At 38.5% G+C, this 25,931-nt stretch overlaps 1 protein-coding gene across 3 annotated transcripts; it reads left to right on the forward strand.

The window, feature by feature from the left end:
• The first annotated feature begins 1,232 nt into the window (after positions 1–1,232).
• Positions 1,233–25,360, forward strand: LOC143845987 (cell division cycle protein 27 homolog B-like). 3 transcript variants are annotated; one of them, XR_013234613.1, is made up of 17 exons: positions 1,233–1,414; positions 4,896–4,968; positions 5,085–5,194; positions 5,647–5,693; positions 7,067–7,164; positions 8,488–8,795; positions 10,490–10,636; positions 12,437–12,668; positions 14,098–14,312; positions 14,398–14,463; positions 15,293–15,412; positions 18,384–18,460; positions 21,739–21,858; positions 22,006–22,225; positions 22,425–22,706; positions 24,737–24,969; positions 25,054–25,360. XR_013234613.1 is itself a non-coding variant. In XM_077354390.1 (16 exons), exons 1-16 carry the CDS (start codon positions 1,310–1,312, stop codon positions 24,803–24,805), a joined length of 2,289 nt encoding a protein of 762 aa, XP_077210505.1. In that variant the 5' UTR covers positions 1,233–1,309; the 3' UTR covers positions 24,806–25,360. The 3 variants fall into 3 exon arrangements, 1 of the variants encoding a protein (XP_077210505.1); XR_013234615.1 differs by having other exon boundaries at positions 25,060–25,360; XM_077354390.1 differs by having other exon boundaries at positions 24,737–25,360.
• Positions 25,361–25,931: the final 571 nt, after the last annotated feature.

The following is a 25,931-nucleotide window of genomic DNA, read 5'->3' on the forward strand; positions in this document are numbered from 1 at the left end:
AAGGAGAGTGGTATTTACCCCCCTTTTATCACCAGGACACCCAGCGCCAGTGTACGCGGCAATCAAACCCATTGGATTCTTATGACGTAAAGTAAATTAGTCCCCTTTTAGTCGTTGATACCCTGGGACCGGGAGTGCCTAGTAATAAAAGGGGCGTAAATATCACTTCCCTTTATTAATTGAGTGTATATCAATTGTAATTTGAGAGCTAAGTTGTATATTATCAATTTAATAACATAATTCAGATAAGATTCAAATAAAAAATGTCATTAATTTCAGCAACAGTAGTCCATTTAAAAATAAAATAAAAATCAACACAAGTCAAAACTAATGCATAAAGAATTACAATTCAAAATCATTAAATTCTGGGTATTGTAAAAATAAAATCCCCCCCGCCCCCCCCGCCCCCCCCAAACATGACCAATGCAGGCAAAGTGTAAATTAGTCCGCCCCCCAAGTGTAAATTCCTGGCTCCACCCTTGTCTCCATCTCTGATGGGAAATTTCCCTTGTCGAATGTTTAGGAGGGAGTAGATGGTATGCTTGTGAGTGATGTCTTCTCCTACATAGAATACTTCACTTTTGGTCCTGTTAACATAACATTGTTTGAACATGTTCACGCAATCCATAATTCTGGAGGCTGAGATTGGGGTGACATCTGCATCAATCATAACGTCATCAGCAGATAGAACATGGCTAATGGAGAAGTTACCTCGGGAGAATGGTGTTGAAATCTGCTTGGTGAACAGCTTCTTCTGTGATAGAGGAGAGCATTTCCATGTAAATATAGAAGAGATGGGGTCTCCTTGCGTAAGACTCTTGGATGAATTAAAGAAGCTGGAAAGAAAATAACTTGAACATCCAAATATAATTCACGAAGATATCCATCTAAATAAGCCATAACCCTAACGTTGCCCTCTAAATTGTGAAAATGGAATAAACGTTAAAATAAACTTTGGGCGATGATTTTTTCCCCTCCATGTAGGATTATTCGCCTCCCTTATCACATGACTTGACGTCAAAAAGCGTTAAAGTCTGCCTCAATTCACGTGACAGGTGGGGCGCATCATCCTATAGGGGGCGAAAACATCATCTCCCTAAACTCTTCCGTCGGAAATGTTTTTCCTGCAATCCAAAGCGGGGCCAGGCGCACGTGCCTTGCGTTTGAACTTTGAAAACAATCGGCAACAGACGCACGTGCCACTCAGATTTCGAACCTAAAACACCCTAAAAACACCCATCTAACTGGTTCCAAGTTCCTCATTCTCCTCTATTTTCTCCCTTTTTGCCCAGAGAGGGAAAAAATCGCCATGGAAACCCTACTAGTGGACTGTGTTCAGAGTAGCCTTCGTCTCTTCATGCACCGAAATGCCATTTTCCTCTGCGAACGCCTCTGCGCTGAGTTCCCCTCCGAGGTTAATTTTTTTAATATCTCGATTCGCATTTTTTTGGGTTTTATGTGAGTATGTTGGATTTTGTAATCACATTTGAAATGGTTAGGTTTTGGTGATTTTGTTTTGGAGTTCATGGATGATGATCCTCTAGAATTTTTTTTTTTTTCCACTCATATGGAGTGATATTAGGTTTTTTTTTTTTGTGTGAGGAGTGCTAGCGAATTGATTTAATGCATTTGAATATTTTCTTTCGTTTTATTCTGGATTTGATTGGGAAAAATTGCCTGATTAACGTTGATAAAAACTAGGTTTTTCTTTAATGCGAATGAGATGAAAATGATATTGTAAGAAAATGTATGAGAAGATTAGTCTCTTGTATTAGAATTCTTGGGCTTGGTTAGGTATTAGCCTATTAGCGCATCGAGTTGTTTTGAGTTTTATATTATTTTATGAGTTGAAGGAGTTTTATCTTATTTTATTTTTTTGGTAGATAGGATGTGAACAGTGAGCTGAAGTTCACTTGCACTTGAAAATAAGATGTATTTACAAGAATTATTGGTGATTTTAAGCAGACTCATCTATGCATCGTAGGGTATTAATTGTTGGTACTCCCTTGCAAAAACTATGACCTAGGTTAGAAAAGGAAGGTTCTTCTAATCGGCATTACATGATTACCATGGATGCAAGTATAGAACATCTGGAGTACTTCAGCAACAAAATGTATATTGTCACCTTCAAAGAGTAGAAATTGGAGGGTTGTTGCAGTTTTTTTTTTTGGGTCCTTTTTTTTTAATTTACTTCCTCACAAGTGTTGCTGGGGACTTGGGTCCCCAAAACTTTGATATTTGTAAGCTCTTTAGTGCCTGCATTGAGTATTCTTTGAGTTTTGGAATCTCCAGGACCATCCAAGACTGAGAGAGAACTTATCAAGTACTGATGCACTGTTATACATGCTAATGTATATTGTGCTAGGTCTGGTGAGCAGGTGCGGAACAATCTCTAGACAATGAAAAAATAGAGTTCGTATAGAACAATGTCCAAAACATGGTGCACCTCAAATACCCAATTGACATTGCTTGCCGCAAATGGTCCAACACTTCTATCTTCATAAGCTTTTACTTATATGGTCTTTGTTAGATACGATTGGCGAAAACACAGTAGGCTGGTGGTTTGCAACTATTTGTTAGCTTGTAAATTTCTTGTGATCCAAGACGACAATGGTTTAATGTGCCATGGCTGCTGAAGATCTGTTGTCCTGCAAACTCTCGTTATTGCTGAGTTTGTCAAAGTTGCTATCATTTATATGTTTCGTCTCCTCCCCCTCCCTTCTTTCTTCCCCTCTATACACCCACCCACCCACATGCACACACACACACACACACACACACACAATGTGCCATGGCTTCTGAAGATCCATTGTTCTGCAAACTCTCGTTATTGCCGAGTTTGTCAATGTTGCTATCATTTATGTGTCCCCCCCCTCCCTCCCTCTCTCTCTCTGTCTCTATATATATATATATATATATATATATATATATATATATATATATATCTGTGTATGTACGAATATGGGTATATCAATATATCTACACACAGACACACTATGCACATTATCCACCTCAGCGTTGGCCGAACACCAAGCATACTGAAAAATCACTGAATGACTCACCTCATCCTTCACGTCCTCAATTGCGTCCTCAAGCACCAAGGATACCTCTCGCCCTCCTTAACCCTTCTTATAACATTGAGCGAATCATCTTTGACTATGAGGATGTCCAGACAGTCATGCTCAGTTAGGAAAATGCATGTGAGAGCTTGCGTATTGGACCAGAAAGAGCCACTTTGATCTCCTTGTTAACATTATGCAGTAAACCCCCAACACTTGCTGATCCGGGATTCCTAAACTTGACCCATCAAAGTTTAATTTTAGGAAACCAAAGAGGGGGTCCACATAGGGGCCACGATAGCCACAGGGGTTCTACTAAATCGAATCTTACCCCAACATCTCTGAAGCGAAGAAATAGAACAACCATGAAAATCTGGCAGGATCGCGGCCAATTGGACAATAGTGAGAAGAATTTTTATCTGGATGGACCACACCTTCGAAATATCCTCAAACACTGCTATTTCTCTCATTCCAAAGAATCTAAATAGCTGCTGGCATGGTCCCATAGAATCTGTCCCTTGGCCAGCCAAGGGGCAAATGACTGTTGCTTAAACGACTCAACAATATGGCAAGGAACGACCCGATCCGTCCCAAATCTGCAAAATGATCAACAATGACATCTCCGAAGATGATCTGCCGTCATAATTTTATTAAGGAAAGTGGTGCATCAGAATGTACAAACCCTGAGGGGCGCGTGAATCTTCCAAGCTCAGCCAGCGGGGGAGGTAGAACAGGAGGAACTAGGTGATGATCTAATGATTGAACCAAGAACATCCCATCCATTTCCTAAGACCAAGTTCTCGTCTTATCAGTTCTAATGTAAACCAATTGGAACCTGTTTAGAAGAATGACAACTCTGTCAATCTCTCCATCGAAGAGGTTTCTGAGGAATTGGAGATTCCAATCCACCTTGTTATTATGCTGAACAGGACACTCTTTTTTCTTGCATCTCTACAGACCCCTCTTTTTGCAAGTGAATCCACTAAGTCATTAGTACTTGCAGGAACAGTAAAAATCCTCTTCAATGCAAATATCAACAGTAGTCTTTCTCTTATCTACAAGATGTGTCAATCTCCAAGGCCCTTAAATCTATCAGCCCAGGTGATAACATTGAAGGAATCACATTCTACACAAAGACTACTTCAAATGAGTGAATAGAACCGAACCATAACTTCTCTAAACATGCTATGTTTCTTTATGTGAATTCAGACTTTTATTAGTTTTCGAGAAAACGGTAACTAATTTTATTCAAAGAACAGGAACAGAAATACAAACAGTCCATGACCCCATTTCAGAAACATATATTTACAGACGGGGCGGAGATTTCCCCTCAATTAAATTCTCATGGCTGACCCCTTCTCTGGACAAGGAATCAGCAACCTCGTTAGCCTTTCAAACACATGATGGAATGTACTTTTCGCCGCACTCTTTTCTTAATAATTGAGCCCAGGCTCCACAATTCCCTGCTGTTTCCAGATCCACACCCATTATCATTCTGCCACTTGCCGTCCACAATGAGATGCCCATCAAACTTGCTACAAAAAATTAGCAGATCCATCTGGAGCGTCTTTGCTCTTGTTTCATTCGAATATAACAGAAAATCCTCAGACCCAATATGAGATGCCCGTCTAACATAACATAATTTCTCAGGCTTCTATTAGTAATCACTTATGCTCAGATATTTCTGTCTTCAGTATTGATATGTCCTTGTTTGTCTTCTTTAGGATTGTTTACATGTCGCCAAGTCTGTATTCCCTTTACGGCTATATCTATAGTTTGCATTTCTTTCCTCTTGTAACGTTTCTTAACTCTTGTAATAATTTCTCTGAAGTGCAGTTGAATTTGCAATTATTGGCTAGTTGTTACTTGCACAATAATCAAGCTTATTGTGCATACCATATTTTGAAAGGTATCTACTTCACAATTTTCCCCATATTTCCTTTACTCTTATTCCTAATACCGTTTGTTTTCTCCAAAGTGGTGCTCATATGACTTCTCATTGTTGTTCGGTCTTAAAATGTGAAGGAACAAAAATGGCTCAATCCCGCTACTTGTTTGCAATATCATGCTTTCAGATGGATCTTCTTCGCGAAGCTGAAGCAGCATTATTCCCTGCCAATGAGCCTAATGCAGAGGTATCCCTCTCCTCCCACACCCCGCCTCTACAACCATGGTTTTAAATTTCGTCCGAAATACCGAAAATTTGGCCGAAATTTCAGATTTCGGTTGGGACTGAAACTGAAATCACCTAATCCCGAAATTTCGAAATTTTTGTTAATTTCGGACGAAATTTCGGAAAAATGTGATTTTTAAGTTTGTTTACAAAATTTCGGCAATAATTAAATTTGCTTTGATTTTTTACCGAATTTCGGCCAAAATTTGAGTTTCGGCTATGTCCGAAACCGAAACTGAAATTTAAATCCATTTCTACACCCACACCCCCATAGACACGCACAGATTCATTTGAGGAATGCATGCTTTGTTTTTCTAGAACTGGAGCATACGCTGAGATTTGATTGTTGATTTAAAGTTAAATCTTTTTTGATTTTTAGTTCTATGATAGCATGCTTCTTATGTTTGTGTGCAGGTGCCAAATGGTGCGGCTGGCCATTACCTTCTCGGGCTTATTTATAGGTGCTTATTTCCTCATAGTTTATCTTGTCAAGACAATAAATAGTGCATATTTTACCCAAAATACTGATATGCAATGAGTTCAGAATATGCGGCACCTCTCTGTCAATAGGTCTCTGTCAACACTTCATCTGCCTCTGCATCTAAAGTCTAGGTGTCTTGGCTGAAAATTTATGTAGATAGTTCATCTTCATTAACTGTTTGCTAATGGTTGTCGCCATCATTTTTGAAATAGTTACCAAATATCATTAGCTTTCTGTAAGGCACTGGAACGGCTGAAGATCTAATTAATTTGACGATGTCAAAAATTCAAAACCTATCAAAACCTACAATGTGAGCTTATTACTACCTATCCATTGGTCAGGTATCATTTGTTGTAGGTCCTTCCTCAATAGCACGAGGTGAACATTAACAGTTAAACATCATTATAGCTCCTTCCTCAACAACATGAGGTTAATTTAAACTTCAGGATGATTTTTCAATTGTCCATCGTTCATCAAAGAATAAATAAATAATTAAATAGATGGATACCAAAGAACTTGACACAGGCCCCCGCAGACCTTCGCATATTCTTCTAAACAGGTCAGATACCATGTTGAATGTTGACAGTTGACACATGTTGGATTTCCCAGGACTATTGGTTCGAACGTAACACTTCTGGATTTTTTTTACTCGATTTATTTTCCCCCTTACTTGTGTATCATACAAATTTACATTTACCCCAGGCTCAATCAATCACCATCTGGTCTGCTAATGCATCACATAAAAGGTTCTCGAGCCTTCCATGCCAGTGTGTTGAATGCTTAGTTTTCCAACCGGAGTTAGCATCAAATTATTGAAGGCCTTTCATACTCATCCAAGAACTTCCTGATAGTCCAAATCCACTATCATCTTCCTCAATTATGCTTTGCCTCAGTGGCATCATTTATAGTTAAATATTTTGTTTGTCTCAGTATAGTATCTTAGTCATAGTTCTGAATTGATTTCTTTTGCCCAAGGAGTTGCAATATTTGGTTGTGCTTATAGATAATGTTATGACTCAATATTATATTGGTGGTCTTTACTCTTGCAACTCCTGAAATCCTTTAATTATTCAATGCATTTATTATATATTCATGTACTGTTATTAGAGGGCGAGCCTTGGCGCAACGGTAAGGTTGCTCCATTGTGACCTCTTGGTCACGGGTTCGAGTTACGGAAACAGCCTCTCTGCAAAGCAGGGGTAAGGCTGCGTACATCTAGCTCTCCCCAGACCCCGCAATGGCAGGAGCCTCGTGCACTGGGCCTCCCCCTTTTTTTTTTCATGTGCTGTTATTTGTGTTTCAGCCACATTTTAAAATTAAGCACATCATCTATTGTTATTTTGGCCATCTTAGGTACACTGATAGAAGGAAAAGTGCGGTTGATCACTTTATGCAGGCTTTGTCAATAGATCCCTTTCTATGGGCTGCTTATGAGGAGCTGTGTATTCTAGGTCAGTACAAAATGTGTCATGTTCAATTTCTTTATCTGCCAAGAGGCCAGAGACTTGTACCTTTGATGGTTACTAAATTTTCTACTACTATGTTAATGAAATTTAAGATGATTATAACTTGTTTACTCATGAAGAACCACCTCCAATTAAACCGTAGTCTAGATTCTAAAAGTTCTTGACTTGTTGTGGACACTCTTTATGGGGCTGGGCGTCACCTACCCATTCAACATGCCACTCCGGTTTTATTATCTCTTTATTGACTTTGTGATGCCACTCAGGTTAGCGTAGTGCACATTGAGTATCATCTGCTTGCCTTGTTACTTTGTTGCCATTAATCAGAGTGTATTCCCTCTTCCGTAGATCACCTAACAAAATACAACTTTATATGTGTCGTTATGAGTATTGTCCACTTTCCATAGTCTTTAGGAAGGAATCCTTATGGATTTTCCAAAGCTTATGATGCTGTATTAAATGTTCCTTTTCATGATAATTACCGCGACTTACCTTTTATTAAGTGTTGCTACAATATAAAAGATTAAATAGTGCCATCTCCAACGGCTTAAGCTTTTGGGATAATTGGTTGTTTCACATGGTATCAGAGCAAAGGTCCTGAATTTAAAACTCCTCGATATTAAAACTCCACATGTAATGGCCAACCCAAAAGATGGGCCACATGTTCCACGTGTAGGCCAACCCCTAAAAAGAGGGGCCACACGTGAGCGGGAGTATTAAAGTATAAAAGGTTAAATAACGCCGTCTCCAACGGTTTAAGCTTTTGGAGTATTTGGTTGTTTGACAAGTGTCGAACTAAATACTAGAATTTCTAATTGTATCTGTAATTGTAAATGAAAAAGTATTTTTATTCTGAAAATGCATATATCTGTCTTCTAGACTCTGAAATGCAACTATTAGCATGGAATGCATTCTTTGTGATGGAAATGCTGTCAATTTAATCATCCTTCCTGTTCACTAATTAGACTGTGTCTCGCATTTCAGCTGGGAGGACCTACTTTTTGTTTGTTCATGCCATTTGGTGCTTATTTTCATCATGGTTTGAAATTTTGGTTTTGGTGTCGGTTTCGGTTGTGACCGAAACCGAAATTTTTTGCTGAAACTTGGTAAAAAAAATCGGCTTTTACTGTTTTTTTTCCTGAACCAAAATTTCGGCAAAAACTGGAAATTTTGAAGGAAAATTTAAAAATGAAATTTGGCCGAAATCCAAAATTTCAGTTTTTAAAACCATGATTTTCATATTTCTTGTGTATTGTTTTTTTGAAAGGTCATTTCTTGTGTATTGATACGGTATATATCTTTATGATTTAGGTGCTGCAGAAGAAGCAAATGAAACATTTGGCGACTCAGCTGCTCGTCGAATCCAACAACATATGCATTCTGAAGCGAGCTCCCAAAGCTTGCAGAGTGGCAGTGAGGATTGTATAGTACAATCCAATCGGACATTGGGCTCAGATGATGTGAATCCAAGGCAATTGAAACAATTGCATGGGCACAACCTTAAAGAAATCCATGGTCATCCACTTGGATCAGTTATTGTGGCAGGGAATGCTCCTCAACATGCAAATTGTGCTCATAATATGTCTCTATATAATACTCCATCACCGGTGTCAATGCAGGTAAATTCATTTAAGACTCTCCTAGTAGGGGTGCAAGTCGGGTCGGGTCGGGTTGAGGCTAACCCCGTAACCCGAACCCGAACTGAGGAACCATTTACTCAACCCAAACACGACCCGACTCAAGTTCCAATGCGATGAGGTTCAACCCCACCCGACCCAAGGAACCTCTTTTTTTCCAACCCAAACTCGACCCGACCCGAGTTCAACCCGACCCAACCTGACCCAACCTGAGTTTTTAAGCTTACTAAAGTAAAAAAATAATAAAAAATGCCAGGTTTCACTCGGGTCGGGTTGCCCAAGCCCTTAACCCGAACCCGATCCGAACTCAACCCAGGTGCGGAAACCTGAACCTGAACCTGAACAGAACTCAACCCATTGCAACCCAACTTTTTTTTTTCCGGGTTGAAGCCAATGGGTTCGGGTTGAACCAGACACAAGTTGCACCCCTATCTCCTAGAACCACTGCTCTATTGTTTCTTGGAATATTAACAGAAGATAACATTGTTCACTCTGACTAAACCTACTGATGTCCTGATGATCTTTTGCTGTACAAAATATACATTTGATACATCACGGACTTGATTTCCTAGCTTAAAAACTTTTGCTTAGGAACTGACCAGCCGGGTTTCCAGCACATGTCAAAACCATTTGACTTGCAGCATAAATTGGCCAAAGCTTTCGTTTTATTTGCCCTCCCAAGATATATTCCTTTTTTTTACTAGTTTATGACCTACTCATGTATTCCGTGGTTGGAAATTATTACTCGGATGCCTTTTAACAACATTCTGATTGTCATCAAAGAGGAGATATTATGTTTCCTTGCTTTTAGTGATCTTTCGGGTTCAACCCTCCTGTAGATAGTTAGTTTTGTAGGTTTGTTGCTTTTTGGTGTTAGTCTCTGCCTTTTAGTGATCTTTTCAGGTTGTTGATATCATGGATATGCTGGGAAATAGAAAGCTAGCGCAGTTTTTTGGAAGGTGGTGGTAGAATTTTCTTTTTACAAGTGATAAGAGTTTTTTTTTAGAAAGGAATAGACTCAAAGTGGTGGTAGTTTCAGAGTAAGGTTGTTTAAAGGTTGTGATTCGAGTGGTCTGAAAGAAGATGGTTGGTTAACTTATAAGGTGGTTAGTTTGTAAAGAAGGTGGATTTTATTATTCTGGAGGTTGCAAGTGAGCAAAGAGCACGATGGAGATCTTTACTATGCTTCAATACATGTGGCCGTTCTAGGCACTAAACTTTAATTGGAAGCTGTGGAGCATTCGCTTGGAAGTTGATTCCCCTTGGCTTGAGAGACTTTAGGATCATTCGCTTTGGGTGATATCCTTCCCCCGAGGCTGTTCTTGCCCTCAGGAGGTTGGGAGAGGAGAACTTTCAGGGGTGTATCTGGAGGCTGCTTGATTAGGAATTTTGTCAGATCAAGCACGTCATGATGTAACTAAGAATTGTCCTCTTGCCTTCATCTTTAGGTCAAGAGTATACTCTTGACTCACCATACTATGTAATGCAAGTTGGGATTTCTTGTTCCCAATGTAATTCTCATAGTATAAATATATTTTGTCAAATTTAAAAAAAAAGATATAATGTTTCCTTATGCATACACTTGTGTATTAAACAACATATTCTTTCTGTAATGATGCGGCAATTGATAATATCTCCTCATGGTATTTAGATCCCTTATTTTGTTAACCTTGCAGTTATCAGCTGCTGCTCCACCACCTCTATGTAGAAATCTGCAGCCTAACCCAAGCATTTTGGGTGGTGAAGGTTCTCCCAGGTCAACCATCAATGCTGCTATGCAGCCCCCCAGGAGGAGGTTCATAAATGAAGGGAAGCTACGAAAGGTTCTCTCATGCATTTTCGTTACTTTTATCAATGTACCTTGTCAAGCATGGTTTTAAATTTTGTCCTAAATCTGAAATTTCGGATTTCGGTTGGGACCGAAACCGAAATTTCGCGAAATCTGAAATTTCTTGAAATCCGAAATCCGAAATTTCAGGAATTTCGGCTGAAATTTGGTAAATAAATAAAATATTGCATTTTTTTGTACCGGATTTCGGCCGAAACTGAAACCGAAATTTAAATCCATGTTGTCAAGAACATTGAAAATATTTTAACAAAAACAAATGCTCATTTATTTTCCTTGCTTTTGGTTTGAAATTATGGAATGCTGGTCTCTTGCACATCAATTAGAAGTAGAACTATACAAAATAGGGGAGTTTGTTTCCACAATAAGTACATCTCAGTGGCAAGGAAGAACCTTATGCATCTTTGCTTGCCATGAACTGAGTAACGGAATCTCCTTTAGCGCTGGCCTCTTTAAGGCACTGTGGAGCAAAATACTGGTTCTTGGAAGCCAGGTGGTTGGTGGCATGGTTTTTAATTTCATCCGAAATTTTGCGAAATCTGAAATTTCAAATTTCCCAAAATTTCGGAAATTTTGGCCGACATTTCGAGAAATTCATTTTTTTTAAAATTTAATATTTTTATGAAATTCTGACTGAAATTTGGTAAAAAGTCATTAATTTTTTTTTGGTACCGGATTTCGGTCAAAATTTCAGTTTCAGCCAAGGCTGAAAACCGAAACCGAAATTTAAATCCATGGTTGGTGGTCATGTCTTTTTGCACGCTGTCGCCTCTCTGTCTTAGAATTTACTTTGAGAGCATGACTCTGGGTTGCTAGGTTTTACCTGCTTTTTCCATTTCCCCTATTTCCTTGAATATTGTTCATATTTCCTCTTCCCTGTAATTAGAAACTTTGGCGTGCTTATTCTGGCCTGTAGAGCTTTCGGACGCATGCAGACTCAGTTATGGTGTTGAAGCTTTCTTACATGCGTTGCTTTTTGAAGTTTATTATTATTTCACCTCTTCGTTCCTTTAATATCCTTTCAATTCTTTGGACTTTTCACTTGCCTTCCCCAACTGCATGGCCTTCTTTGTAGACATTCTACTACATGTATTTTCTATTTTCTCCTTGTGTTTAGGCACGCTTTATTCAAGAACTATTAATCTGTTTCTCTTTATCTTCTCTGAGTCTTTAGTTCAGTAGTTCTGAGGTTAACCTTCATCTTATTATTTGTTGGCTGGACTTGAGTGCAGAGCTTTTGTTCATCTTCTGCCCATGCTGCTCACTCTCAGGTGCATGTTCGCGTTCTTTTGCACTTTGAGAATATTCCTTCTATTTGATCACTTTTTGCTTCTCCAATTGTGTGGACCCACTGTCTTGTTCCTTGGGACACCTTCTGTCCTTTTCATTGTCTGCGTTACCATCCTCCCTAGCTTGAAAAGTGATGTTCTTAGCATCGTTTTAAATTTCGGCCGAAATATTGAAATTTCGGCCAAAATCCAAAATTTCAGAAATCCCGGAATTTCGAGAAAATTTAATTAAATTTTTTTTCTTCTGAAATTTACTTTTTTGCCGAAATTTCGGCGCAATAATGAAATTTGTTTTTTTACCGAATTTCGGACAATATTTGGTTTTGGCTATGTCCGAAACTGAAATTTCAAACCTTGGTTCTTAGTGAGAATAGGTTTGATGATTATGTTCTAAATATGGTGCGTATGATTTGTATATCCACATTTTATCTGTGCTTCACTGGCATGCCTGTTTTCATGAAATGTTCTCACTGAGCACTTCATCACAGGTATCTGGGAAGTTATTTTCTGATTCAGGACCTCGACGAAGTACAAGGCTCTCTGGAGAAGCAACAACAAATGCCAATGCAATTTCCTCACAAGTAGGGGGAAATGGAACAAGTCATACTTCTACTAAATTTCTCGGAGGATTTTCTTCGTCATCTAAAATGAGCTCAGCAACATTTCGTTCTGTGACCGTTCGGAAGGGACAATCCTGGGCGACTATAAGTTTAGATGAAGGTTATCCTCCTTTTCTTTCATTAATCATTACATGTTCGGGATTTTCTGAACCATTTAAAGCTATTATGTAAGTTTGAAAATGGATGATTGTATAACTTCTATCAGAGAATTATATAATGACACAATTTATGAATTTGGCTTTCGTCATCTTCATATTTCTTTCTCCACTTCTGGTCTTTACTTCAACAAATGCTAGCATTTTGTGACTTGCACTCTTGTATGCTGGGTAATACATTCCTTTTTAAATTATAAACTAAATATAGGTGATGGATGGAGCTACGTTTTGGAGCTTGATTTTAGCTTATGAGGGTTTTTTTAAATGGTTAATACATTGGATCGTGTTGAGCCTTTTATTTTATGCTTATAGTCCTCTTTCTTCAGTAGACGGATTTCAATGGACAAAGTATATTGTGGGTGGAAATCCTCCTTTGTTTCAGGTTTACCTCATACTTTGATATATGACTAGAGAGAGATAAGGGTCACTTGGGAACAAGTAGAAATCTAGACTCCTAGATGGGCCTCCCGATCCTAGGATGCTAAGTTCAATGACGGGTCCAGACTGGGCAATCCAGGGATGACTGGAGTTGGAGGACCACTAAGGGATGAGAGAGAGAGAGAGAGAGGGGGGGGGGGGGGGGGTGATCGTGTGGGCTTTTTTCGGGTTCAATTTGATTCGCGAATTCAAATGAAGCAAAAGTGCGTGCGGTCCTCCAGGGCTTCAGGCTGGTGGAGGGTATAGATTTTGGCTAGATTAATAGTGGAGGTAAATTCTCTGAATGTCATAAGATGGTTAGATGAAATCCACCCGTGGACATTCACGCATTTCATGGAAGAGATTATATATCGAGTGGCAGATTTGAAACTATTGTCATTCTGTTTTTTTTTTGGTTAATATATAATCTTATAGGGCCTTTGGAGTCAATGTACATTTATTTCATTGGATCAATTCTATCCTACATTTCTTGACAAGTCACTAGAATGCTTCAGCAAGAGAACCCACGAGCCCATACCATTTCAAGAAAAAAAAAACACTTCACGAGCCTAGATTGGGAGCATTCATCCCTGGTTTCAATTTGTTTTGAACAAGTCACTAGAATGCTTCAGCAAGAGAACCCACGAGCCCGTACCATTTCAAGAAAAAAAGAAGAAACACTTCACGAGCCTAGATTGGGAGCATTCATCCCTGGTTTCAATTTGTTTTGAACCTGTATGCACTAGTGTGTACCTTCTGGTTAGAACTACAATCTTGTTTAGTTGGATTCACCGTTGATGCATTCTTGCCTCACTTGGGCCTGGTTTGGTCAACTGTACGTGCTGGTTGCTTTTTTAAGTAGTTTGAAACAATTTCAAGTCTTTATGTTCATAACTGTTTCGTCTTATTCTATTGGATCACTGTAAGATTGTTGCAAGTGCTTTGGTCTTATTGTAGGGCGACGGCCTGATGCTTTTGATGATGCTCAATCCGATAATGCAACAACATCTTCATCCGCGGTATTGGGATCTGGTGATGATAAATTACCTGAATGGGAGAGAACACATAATTTGACACATGTTTCAAGAGTAACTGCTGGTGTTTTAGAGCTATTGAGCCTCTTGCGGACCCTCGGAGAAGGCTACAGGCTTTCCTGTATGTATAGATGCCAGGTATACCATTCTGATTGTTGAAAATAAATTCTCTAGATTTTCGTTTTGATGCTTTCATGTTCAAATAATTCTTATAATTGAGCAGGAAGCATTGGAAGTTTATCTTAAGCTTTCACACCAGCAGTACAATACTGGATGGGTACTTTCCCAGGTAATTATCTTTCTGCATGGAAGATTTAAATGCTTGTTGAATTTATTAACATTATAATATTCATGCTCAGTTGGAAGATAAATATTACCTCACTTGTGCACTGATTAATTGGGCATTTATAATGGTCCAATGAAATTTGCACCATTCAACATATACACTTTGCGGCAATGGGAGGAAAATCTCAGATATTATACGTGTGAACCAGAATCTATTGTTTTACTTTTAAGAAAGGGAAGCTATGAAGAGGAAAGAGAGATAAGTTGAGTTTTTTCTCACACTTTAAGGGATTGTATGAATGGATAACTAAAAATTATTGTCCCAATCTTTATGCTTACTTCGAGGAAAGCCTGCAATGCCATTTTAATTATGGATTTGATATTTATTAATTAGTTTAAAATTTAAATTACTTGGCTGTAAATGTATGTTTCTGTTAATTAAATAGTTTTCTTTGACTGAGGATCTCTTTTGGTAGGTTTGAGTGAGGATTTCTGTATTTTAATCCGGTTAGTCTCTTTTTCATTAAAAAACAAACACGTAACTCGTAGTTCTTGAAGAATTGGGTTTATACAACTCTCGAAGTAAGCTTTTCGTCTATATCTTATTTTTGTTATAGACAGTGCAAGGTTCTTTTTTATTTTTTGACAGTGCGAGGTTCTTTTTTATTTTTTGTTGATATGATATTATAAATCTTGTGCTCTTTCTCCGGGGACAGTTTTGTTATACCATGCCTTTCATTTGCTCTTCATATGGTTCTGTTCTTATATAAGCATTTCACGTGTACTTTATTTATTTATTATGGTACTGGAACATTTGCAAATAATCTATGCAGGTAGGAAAATCATATTTTGAGCTGGTAGATTATTTTGAGGCTGATCGTGCCTTTAGTTTGGCTCGCCGCGCATCACCGTACTCTTTAGAGGGTATGGATATCTACTCCACAGTTCTTTATGTAAGTTTCTTCTCACTCTTATGTATTCTGTTTTATATTTTTGGTGGTTACTGATATGTTGATGATTGGACGACCATTCACAAAACCATGAAACCTGGAGATCATTCTCAAAATGATGATGGTCAAGTGGGGCCCACAAGATCTCTCAAACCCATACTAGAAAACCCATGAATATATGTATATATATGGGTAAAATTATCATTTTGACAACTTTGACCTTGGTCATCCTGTCGCAGATTGCAATCCCCCATAATTTGGGTTTTGTAGGCTAAAGGGGGGCCACTCGATTGATTGAGGAAGTTTGGATTCTTTTGTTTATGGGATTGGTTTAAATGTAAAGATCCTGATTAATATCTTGAGGATAAATTTAGGGGACCGATATCTGGAGTCTAGGAGACCATGTTTTGATAATAAGACAACCCACCTCGTTTTACACTTCTTTAATTGGCTTCTGATTGCTTTTTCAGATTGTCAGCTGGTTAAAAAAGTGTAAAACAAGGCAGTTCATACCATTATAAAACATGGTCGTGTGGATATCAATCTGCTAAATTTAATCGGAGAGTTTGCTATTTTGCTTACTCTTAAGTTTAGGAGTCCAAGTCAAGAATCTTAGGATAGTTCCATTTTTTTCAGGCTAGTCAAAGAGTCCTATTTGTGCTCTGTAGATTCAGAGGTTTTCTTTATTTAATTAGGAGAGTTAGTATTTTAAAAAGTCTAGAGTTAGTAAGCGTTTTGGAGACAAGGGTCTTTGCCATTTTCGTAGGGTTAATTCCCTATTGCTGGATTTGACATGGATGAATGAATAAAGATTTTGAAGCTTTTGCTCTTGCGTGGATGTGATATCCTTAGATCTTGGCATGACCACTTGATCAACAGAAGATCTGATGCCCTAGAATCACATTGGTGTGAGGCCTTGGGTTTTGGTTAGTATGACTTCAACCTTAGATATGAGTGTGATGCTCATGATCTAGCTATTGGTGTGATACCTTTGTTGCCATGGGTGGGATGCCTTTCTCTAATTAGTGGTGTAATGTCCAATCATATCATTTGTTAGTCCTTATTCCTTCTTTATTCTCTTGTCGCCTTCTTTTCAATCCTTCTCTCTACATTTGATCTTCTCCCTTGTTTCTTAATAGTGACTCGTGTAACTATATATTTTGGGTCTACTATCATGATGCACACAGTTTCAATCGAGAGATCCTAGCCGTTGATCTAATGGGCGGATTTGGCTCCAGGGTTTCCCTCTACTCCATAAACGACACCCATACCAAAGTTTCAACTTGATCAAATAGCCAGATCTTCTGATTTGGCTCCAGGGTTTCCCTCTACTCCATAACCGACACCCATAAAAAAGTTTCAACTTGTTCAAACGGCCAGGTGTTGATCTAGGCTCAGATCTAGATCTGGATGTTACCAAAACCTGCACAATTTAAGAAACTTTCAAATCTGATTTCTTTGTGATTTGTTGATCTCCAACTCTATTATCTTTGGTTAGTGATTTCCTACCCCACATTAAAATTTCAAAGAGATAGTTACTTCTCTAAACCTGGTTTTTTTAATGGCCTCTAAATCTAAACATTCCCAATAGGTTTTTGTTGAAATTCTTGAATTGGATTCAGATCACCAAGAGAAGTGAGAACCCAATCCTTATTCCTTCCTGCTTTCCGAGCATTCCCTTCCCTAGAAACATGCTAAATCATTTGATCTCTTCTTCGTGAGAGTTCATTCTAGTCATCCCATTCTGGTAAGTCTTTTTCTGTAGTTGCCCTAGTCGCTTCCTTTTTTTTGTTGTTGGAACAATCGAATATAAAAGTGAAGAAAGAAACCAACAACACAATAGCTGAGCTGGTAATATTATAGTGCCGTCTACATAGGCAACATCCACTATCTTTATATAACACATAGGAATGATTTTAAAAGGTTCCCAAATGCTAAGAAGGGTAGATTGTTATCTCTGCCACCAAATGTCAGCAAGTTGAATTTTGATTGGTCTTCTTCTTTGGGCAACTCTGGGCTAGCGGGAGTTGGTGGCCTGTTTGAGAATGAGAAAGGTAATTTAGCATGGGAATTTTCGATATGACTAGTACCAAAGTTTCAAGTGAAGCGGAGCACATGCTCTTCTTGTTGGCTTGCAACTATTCTATGATGATCTTGATGAGATGTTATGGGTGGACAGTGTTTCGTTCAACTTCATATCAAAGGCATTTTTTCTGTAGTCTGAGACCCTTTGGTGTTTGGCTTACATAGTATATATGGTAATTGATGCGCATAGGTTGGGGATTTTCCATTTTTTTTTTTCATATTCTTAGAGGTACTGATGAAAATATGGATTCATTTGTCAAAGGTATATAAAAGAGTCCCAGTCGTGGCAATCTTTGCCCCTATTGTCAGGCAATTTTGTGTCTACAAGAGTCCCAGTCGTGGCAATCTTTGCCCCTATTGTCAGGCAATTTTGTGTCTACGCTTTTCTCTGTGTCTCTATGCTTTATTTTTTCCATGTGCTATCTCTTTGCGTGTGTAGCTGGTTGCATCCGTTTCAACTATTTCGTCCATTATCCTGCGAATCTGGACTTTTCAGATTTTTCCTTGGATTGTTTCCTATTTGTTTTTTCTTTTTACCTTTCCATGTGGAGTTATTTTCAAGTAACAAAGGAATTTTGAAATTTTTATAGAGGAATGTCATTCGATGTTAATCCTCGTGCACTGGGCCGCCCTTTTTTTAATGTCATTCGATGTTAATCTTCATTAACTTCATACGATTTCTTCTTTAAAATGCATCTATGTTTGTTCCATTATAATTCCTCTTTTTTTCATTAAACTCTTTTTATTTCATTAAAAGGGGTTTCCAGCTACACTAATATCTTAAGCCAACCGATTTCACCTGTATGCTTGAAATTTCAAATTTCCCCAACTAAGACTACTAAGGGCATTTAGCCTGTTACTAATAGGATGGAAGTCTTTCTATTTGCAGCATTTGAAGGAAGAGATGAAGTTAAGCTACCTGGCTCAAGAGCTAATCTCAACTGATCGATTATCCCCTCAAGCTTGGTATGTTCTAAAAACTCTTTGCTATATGTCTGTGTGTGTGCAGATATGGAAATACTGTCGAGCCTTAAAATTAGGCATTGGCTAACCGTGCTATTTTTTTTTTTTCGAATAACGAACTTTATCAAGGAAGAAAGAAAGAAAGCAACAAAGGAGCAAGATGTTCATAGTGGGAAAATCAATCAAAAAAGGAAATATGAATGCCAACTCATATAACCACATTCAAAGTATATGAATCGGAAGTAGCTATAGAATCCCTAGACACCTTGCCCAAGCTACCATTAGTCGATATACATATAGGAACATGGGTACATGATATTAAATGTAAACCACGTCAAGGCGCAAAGCTGGCTTGTGCAGCAGAAAGTCAGAGACTTTTGCTAAAATAATGAAGGAACCAGCACCACAATGTCTTGTGCGGCTACCTTCGGGTGTTGAAAAACTCATTGATTCGTTGATTGTCTAACGTGCTTAGGAAAACCTCAAACTACTATGTTTAAGTATTGCTCAATTCACTATGCAAATCTCCACATATAGGCTTCTCCCTTCACATCATCTTTGCTCCACTGGTGAATTCAATGAGAGAATCTTTAGCCAGAAGGCGGGTGGCATTTTCCGGAGTAAGCTAAGGCTATCTTATTACGTTTATAATGTGATGTTTGTCATTTGTCTAACGTGTTGAAACAAAACCTCAAATCAACTTTGTCTAAGTACTGATCAATGCATTCTGCAAATCTCCACAGATAGGCCTCCTTGGCTTGTATCTATCTAATCACATAATTCTAATCTCCTATGATTTAGCCGACACTTTGAATTTATTGCTGACAAACGTGTCCTGCCGTGTCCAACGCGAGATGCGTGTCCACCCGTGTCGACACTCCTTTGGACACTTTTAAATGTATTCCGAGTAGTGTTAGAGTTAATGTGAGTGTGTGGGCATATATTTGTGTAATAATCAATAATTTTGTGCGTATCTATGTGTCATCATTTCAAGGTTTTTAGATGTTGCCATGTCAGACAACTCATATTCATGTTGAAACTCGACACACGTATCCATATCGACAAATTATAATTATATATACTTTCTATTTTAGCCGTGTCCCCGTTTCTAAATTTTGGGGGTTTGCCGTGTCCGACACTCTGTGTCAGTGTCGACACGCGACACTCGTATCCTTGTCCACAAATCATAGCTAATCTCCCACTACAGTCAGAGGCTCAACCTCTAACTCAATCCAAAGCTTGGTGCCCTATCTATGCGCAATAATTTTAGCCTCATTTGAATCCTTGCAAGTACTAGGACCTCAATTTCTCTTTTGCCGTATTACGGGGCACAAGCTTAAGTTTTCTTGTACAGTTCTTGTCTATGATATCTAGATACGGATACGTATACGGACAGAAAGATGCAAATGACAATTTCTGAAATCTTGGACACAGATTCGTTTATGGGTTTCCCATACCATAAGATAAGATGCAAGCATTGTAGACCAATGTTACAAGAGGTTGCCATCCCTCCCTCTGACTTGCGATCTGGAGTTGCACAATCCCAAACGCGGTTCGTTTGCGACCTGGATAGCCAAAAAGGGTGACCGGTGGGAAAGAGAGAGATGCACATAGAGAGAGATGGGAAATAGAACAAAATCCAACACTCCTTGCTTTTGCTGTTGCAGAGAGAGAGAGAGAGAGAGAGAGAGAGAGAGAGAGAGAGAGAGAGAGAGAGAGAGAGAGAGAGAGAGAGAGAGCAATGAGGAAAAGGGGACATAGATTGTCGGTGGCTGATACATACGAGACAAAAACCAACATTTTTTCCTTGCTAGAAAAAGAGATGCACAAAAAGGGAGAAGAAGGCAGGAAAGAGAACAAAAATCGACACTCCTTCCCCTCTATTGCTATTGCTGTGATGAGAGAGAGAGAGAGAGAGAGAGAGAGAGAGAGAGAGAGAGAGAGAGAGAGAGAGAGAGAGAGAGAGTACCGTAACGACTTGAATTAGCGCTCTAAACCAACCTGTTACTCCAAATAGCGAACCAACTTAGCCTACCCCCATCGTACCACGTAACTGTTGCACCCCATACCCGTACTGCGTACCTGAACGAACTACATTCCAGGTAATATCGATGTATTGTAGACAAAAAAATACCATAAAAGTAAGCTTAACTAGATTAAAGTTAGAAGATGAAACTGATAATTAATTTAAAATAGCATCTATATGACTCACATTCTCAAATTTATAATTGCAGATATATGTCGCTAATAAGCCAAAAATATGATAGCTAATTTAAAAGGATGGCATATATTTTAAACATGATAATTATCTTGACCAGCAGAAATATCTGATACGAGTATTGGTATCATATCGTATCGAACACGATATGTTGGACCTATATAATTATCTGAGTATTATAGCTTCTTGCTTGGTTTTTATGACCAAACTGAGTGTTACTCGGTGTCTTTTCAGTGGATCTGTTTCATACATATCCTAAGAAAATGTGCTGTGCTAAACTTCTCATTTGGATTTCTCGATCTTTACCTTGTTGTCTGGCCATGACCTGCGCGCTATACATACACATGTACAAATGTTCAATCTAGGGCACATTTCCACTTTGGAGTGTCACTATTTTTGAGTGCCTCAAATCATAACTTGCCTACTCTAATTTTTGTTGCTTCTCACGCTCCCTCTTCCTGTCACTTTTGATAGTGCCTTTGGGCCCGCATGGCCAGACAATCGATGTGATTGATTGTCACCTTGATTAGTGTAACTAAACATGTCACATCAGTGTCTTGGGTTAGTGCTTTTCTGTGTTGGTTGAAATAGAAAATTGTTTTGGGTATGGTGCCGTGGTTTTGACTCATTGGGTGGAGTCCACCTTGCTGAGCTATGGTTTAACTAATTTATTTAGGGTGTTTATGTTTACTACTACGGATGCATGTTGCATGATTTTTCATTTTTTTTCTGCAGAATGTTCTTGAAGCCTTTATCCAGATTCAGTACATATTGTTAGAAAGTTTAACTGTGAACATGCTTCCAACAATCCAACTTCCTTTCTAACACCTGCTTAGGCCCCTGTTCGTTTAAGATTATGCCAACCGATTGTGAGTCCATAACCTATTATTGGACTCAAAATTAAACGTAGTTTTGAGTCCAATAATAGGTTTTGGACTCACAATCGGTTGGCATAATCTTAAACGAACAGGGCCATAGCATATATAATCTATTATCTATCTGCTGATTCTGCTCTATCTAAGTTTGTCACAAAGCATTTCCTACTAATGAAATGGGGATGCAGGTGTGCTATAGGTAACTGCTACGGCTTGCAGAAAGATCATGAGACTGCTCTGAAAAATTTCCACCGTGCTGTTCATCTTGATTCAAGATTTTCTTATGCTCACACACTCTGTGGCCATGAGTATGACAACCCATCAGTTCTCTACTATTTCTTACTTGAAACTAATATTTAGTTTATACTAGACTAACATAATTGATAGCATCCTGCTATTTTATTGAGTAACTGTTTCCTTAAATCTTTTCTATATTTTGTTGCTTTCATTAACAGGTATGTGGCTTTGGAGGATTTTGAAAATGGAATAAAGTGCTACCAAAGTGCTCTTCGTGTAGATGCTCGGCATTATAACTCCTGGTATGGCCTTGGGATGGTGTACCTTCGCCAAGAAAAGTATGAGTTTGCGGAGCATCATTTTCGAAAGGCTTTCCAAATCAATCCACGCTCTTCTGTTCTCATGTGTTATCTAGGAATGGCTTTACATGCTTTAAAGGTTTGGTCCTTGTATATATTAACTTCTAATCCTATCATTACAGAACAATTTCTTTGAAATCCTATTTTTCACTAAAAAGCTGGTTCATGCTCACCATTGTGCATGCAAACCAAGGAAAAGTGTGCGAATTTTATACGTCAAGATATTCATTCGCTTTTGAATTTCTTCATGAGGATTCTTGTGTTTCTTTTTCTGGCAGAGAAATGAGGAAGCATTGGAGATGATGGAGAAGGCCATTCTGGCAGATAAGAAGAACCCACTACCCATGTATCAGAAGGCTAATATACTATTAAGTATTGAAAAATTTGACGAGGCTTTGAAATATCTAGAGCAGCTAAAAGAGAATGCACCTCGTGAAAGCAGCGTTTGGGCATTGATGGGCAAGACTTATAAGCGACTCGGCATGCACGGGAAAGCCATGTTACATTTTGGACATGCTTTGGATTTGAAACCATCTGCAGCTGACATTGCTACCATTAAGGTACCAACTCACCTTGGTTCTTATTTTTTTCCCCTTGTCCTTTGTGTTTTGTATTATGATGAGGCATGGCTGAATAAATGCAGATGCACTTTCTTGGAAATTCGAAATATATGGAATCTGCATCATGATAACACTGGATAAATGCAATGCTTTCAGCATTATCATAAAATAACTGTATTTTAGCCAGTAGTCACTACATCATAAAATAACTGTATATACCGTCTCTTGTGCAACACAACAATAGTTGGCACTCTATTGTCTTCTATGTGGTACATTGGCCGCTGCCACCCCTTGTGTGCGTGTGCGATTGCATGTAAACTTTACACTTGCGTCATGTTGGGTTTTTCATGTTTACTATTTTAGACATTGAATACTTGAGTGTCTACCATTCAAAAAAAGAAAAAAGCTTGAGTGTGCCATTCCGAAGAAATAAAAATGAAAATGCTTGAAGTGTGTCAAAATTACAAGATCTTCAAATGCTTATTTCGAGTTACGGAAGTTTTTCGACATTCCCTACTCCCTTTACATTTTTTGCATTCAGTTGGTCTTTGATATGAGCTCCCTTTTTTTTCTTGATTGGTAAGATGGGGTTAGGCAGACCCCAACCTGACAATTAGAAAGAAAAGAATATTACAATCTGGTATAAGGGGCTCCTGAGGAGTCTTGAATAACAATGTCCAGGAGGTCAGATGGAAGGAGGAGAGTTGGAATGTTTGCTCCTTTACAAGAGCAGTCAACCTTGGACAAAAAGTCAGCAGCTCTATTGGCTTCTCTCTATATGTGTGTGATTCTCCAATGCTTAAATTGGGTGAGGAGAGCTTTGATCTTTGTAAGAGTTATCTTTTTCCTATGGACAGGGAATTTCACCTTTGATGATGTTAACAGCAAGAAGGGACTCAGACTCGACCCATACTTGATCTGAATGCTTTTCTCGAGCAAGTAGACCCATTAAAATGGCTTCCAGCTCCAGTTCATGGATTGCAGTTGGGTTGACATTGATGGAAAAAGTACCCAGAATTTTGCTGGAGTAATCTCGAAGGATACCTCCGATGGCAGCGTGGTTTCCGATGAGAGAAGCATCGGTGTTCAACTTGGAGGTGGCCACGTCGGGGGGATCCCAGCTGTATGTTTTGGGAATGGAGGACTTCTGGAAAAGCGGGTGGCCCAGGTTTAAAGCAATGGCTTTGGATCTGCTGTTGAGAGTGTCATTGAGATGGAGGTGGAGCATTCTAGAGCGAAGGGTGCTGAGGATGGAGCTGAGAAGTTGCTGCTTGTGAGTGCGATATCTGTCATGTATTCTGGCATTTCTGTCTAACCAGAGGTGGTAGATCGAGGCCCCGAATGCTATATCCTGATTGCAGTGGCATATAAATGATTAGTGTGTCATCTTACAAATAACAGTGGGCGAAATATAAAATATAACAGCATGAATAAATGCCTGAAATATAATGAAAATTACCTAGAAATTAGGGGTATAAACATGTATCCACAGCCAGTTGTTTGATAGGAAACCCAAAAGTGTCGTGTATGTTACATTAGTGTTATGGATGTTACCAACTATGTTGCATCAGTACAGATACGAGTGTCGGATTCACCAAACCACAAAAAGAACGATTCGTGGATTCACCACAATATTTTAATCAATTCTCATTTTTTTACACAATAATATGGTTGTAAAAAATAATATATTAAATATTTTAATAGGTTATGTAGATATAATATTTTATTTACCTATAAAAAAAGATATAATATTTTATTTCCATATAAGAAACTTACTATTAGGATGGGTAAAACTCAATACATATGGTAATTGTAAAGTTGTAGTAGTAGTGTTCATAAACAACAGATAAAAGAGATCTTGAAGTGTCTCATAGATTCTTGAAGTACTAGAATCCGAGACGTGTCGGACACGGATTCTTCGCCCATTTAGAAGAATCCATGTAACAGTGGTTACCAACAACATAGCAAATAGCAAAGGAATTTGAAATTTCTACATAATTGGCTCATGTAATGTTTTGCATTTTTGGCAGTCCGCAATTGAAAAGTTGAACGTACCCGAGGAAACGGAGGTGTCAGAGGAAACAGAGGACAGCTTGTAGATTTATTTGCTTCAATGAAAGTAACAGTGTGAAGGATCTTGGACAAACCCCTTGATTGTAAGGAGGTCAGCATGCCTTTGCTTTCGACTAATCCACATGAAAACAAGCTCCGGTGGTGATCAAATGTTCTCATGAGCCTCCCCAGCTACGCGATGTTTGTAACGGTAATATTCCAGTTTTGTAATATGACAGATAGTAATGAGAGAAAAGTAGCTTTAAGAACCTAAAGCTGCTTTACATGTATGTAGGAACAGGGGTGCACCAGTGCCAGAAAGGCTTTGTATGATCATTGGATGTTCATTGTAAGTGCATTTTTCTCCATTCCCAAAATTTCAGAAGAATGTATTTTCAGTTTGGTGCCCACCATTGTTGTCCATAACTGCAATTGGATACCTCATAAAAATAGATGTGAGCATAAATATGAGAAATCTGTATTGCAATGGTGACTTTCCTCACAGAGTATATGGCAACAGCTTGAGGTAAGTTATTCCCATTGTTTGGTGAGTTCATCATCTGTATCTAACTCTCATTGATTAAAGTGTTGATTTCATTTCATTAAGCTTCATTTTGTCGAAATTTGTAAGCCCTTTTTCTAACAAAAATGCAATGGGTTGGACGTTTTCTGTTTGATAATCCAAATTTCATTTCTGCTTATTGCAATGTAATAATTCTCAGTAAAAAATAAAAAATATTATTTACCTTCTTTGTTGTAATACATCCAAGATGGAAACAGCTGAGCTAACAGGATCAGAACTACATCATTTACAATTAATAGAGTTCTAATTGAGTTAGTCTTGTAATATAAAAACAGAACAAAAGAACAACTATGAAGACAGTCATTTTACCTGTCAATGGTAAAAGGCAAGTTTTAGGTCCTACTTAAGTGGGAATGTATGCGAAATCTAGAACGTTGTTATTGTAGAGCATCATGAGGCACACCGCTCACATATCTGAGTTCCATCCCATTGGTAAGATAAAAGAACTAGAAAAATCAACGGTTTTTGGCAGGACCCTAAATGGGGCTTGATCCATGGGCCAAGGATTGCCCCATCAATGTGTTCGATAGCAACTGGGTGACATTATAGTTGCCATTTAGATCAAGTAAACGAGGCCAAAGTAGCCCAAT

This window comes from Tasmannia lanceolata, unplaced genomic scaffold, assembly GCF_043159265.1.
Source record: "Tasmannia lanceolata isolate RefF3 unplaced genomic scaffold, GAP_Taslan_0.1 ptg000015l, whole genome shotgun sequence".
NCBI classification, from domain to species: Eukaryota; Viridiplantae; Streptophyta; class Magnoliopsida; order Canellales; family Winteraceae; genus Tasmannia; species Tasmannia lanceolata.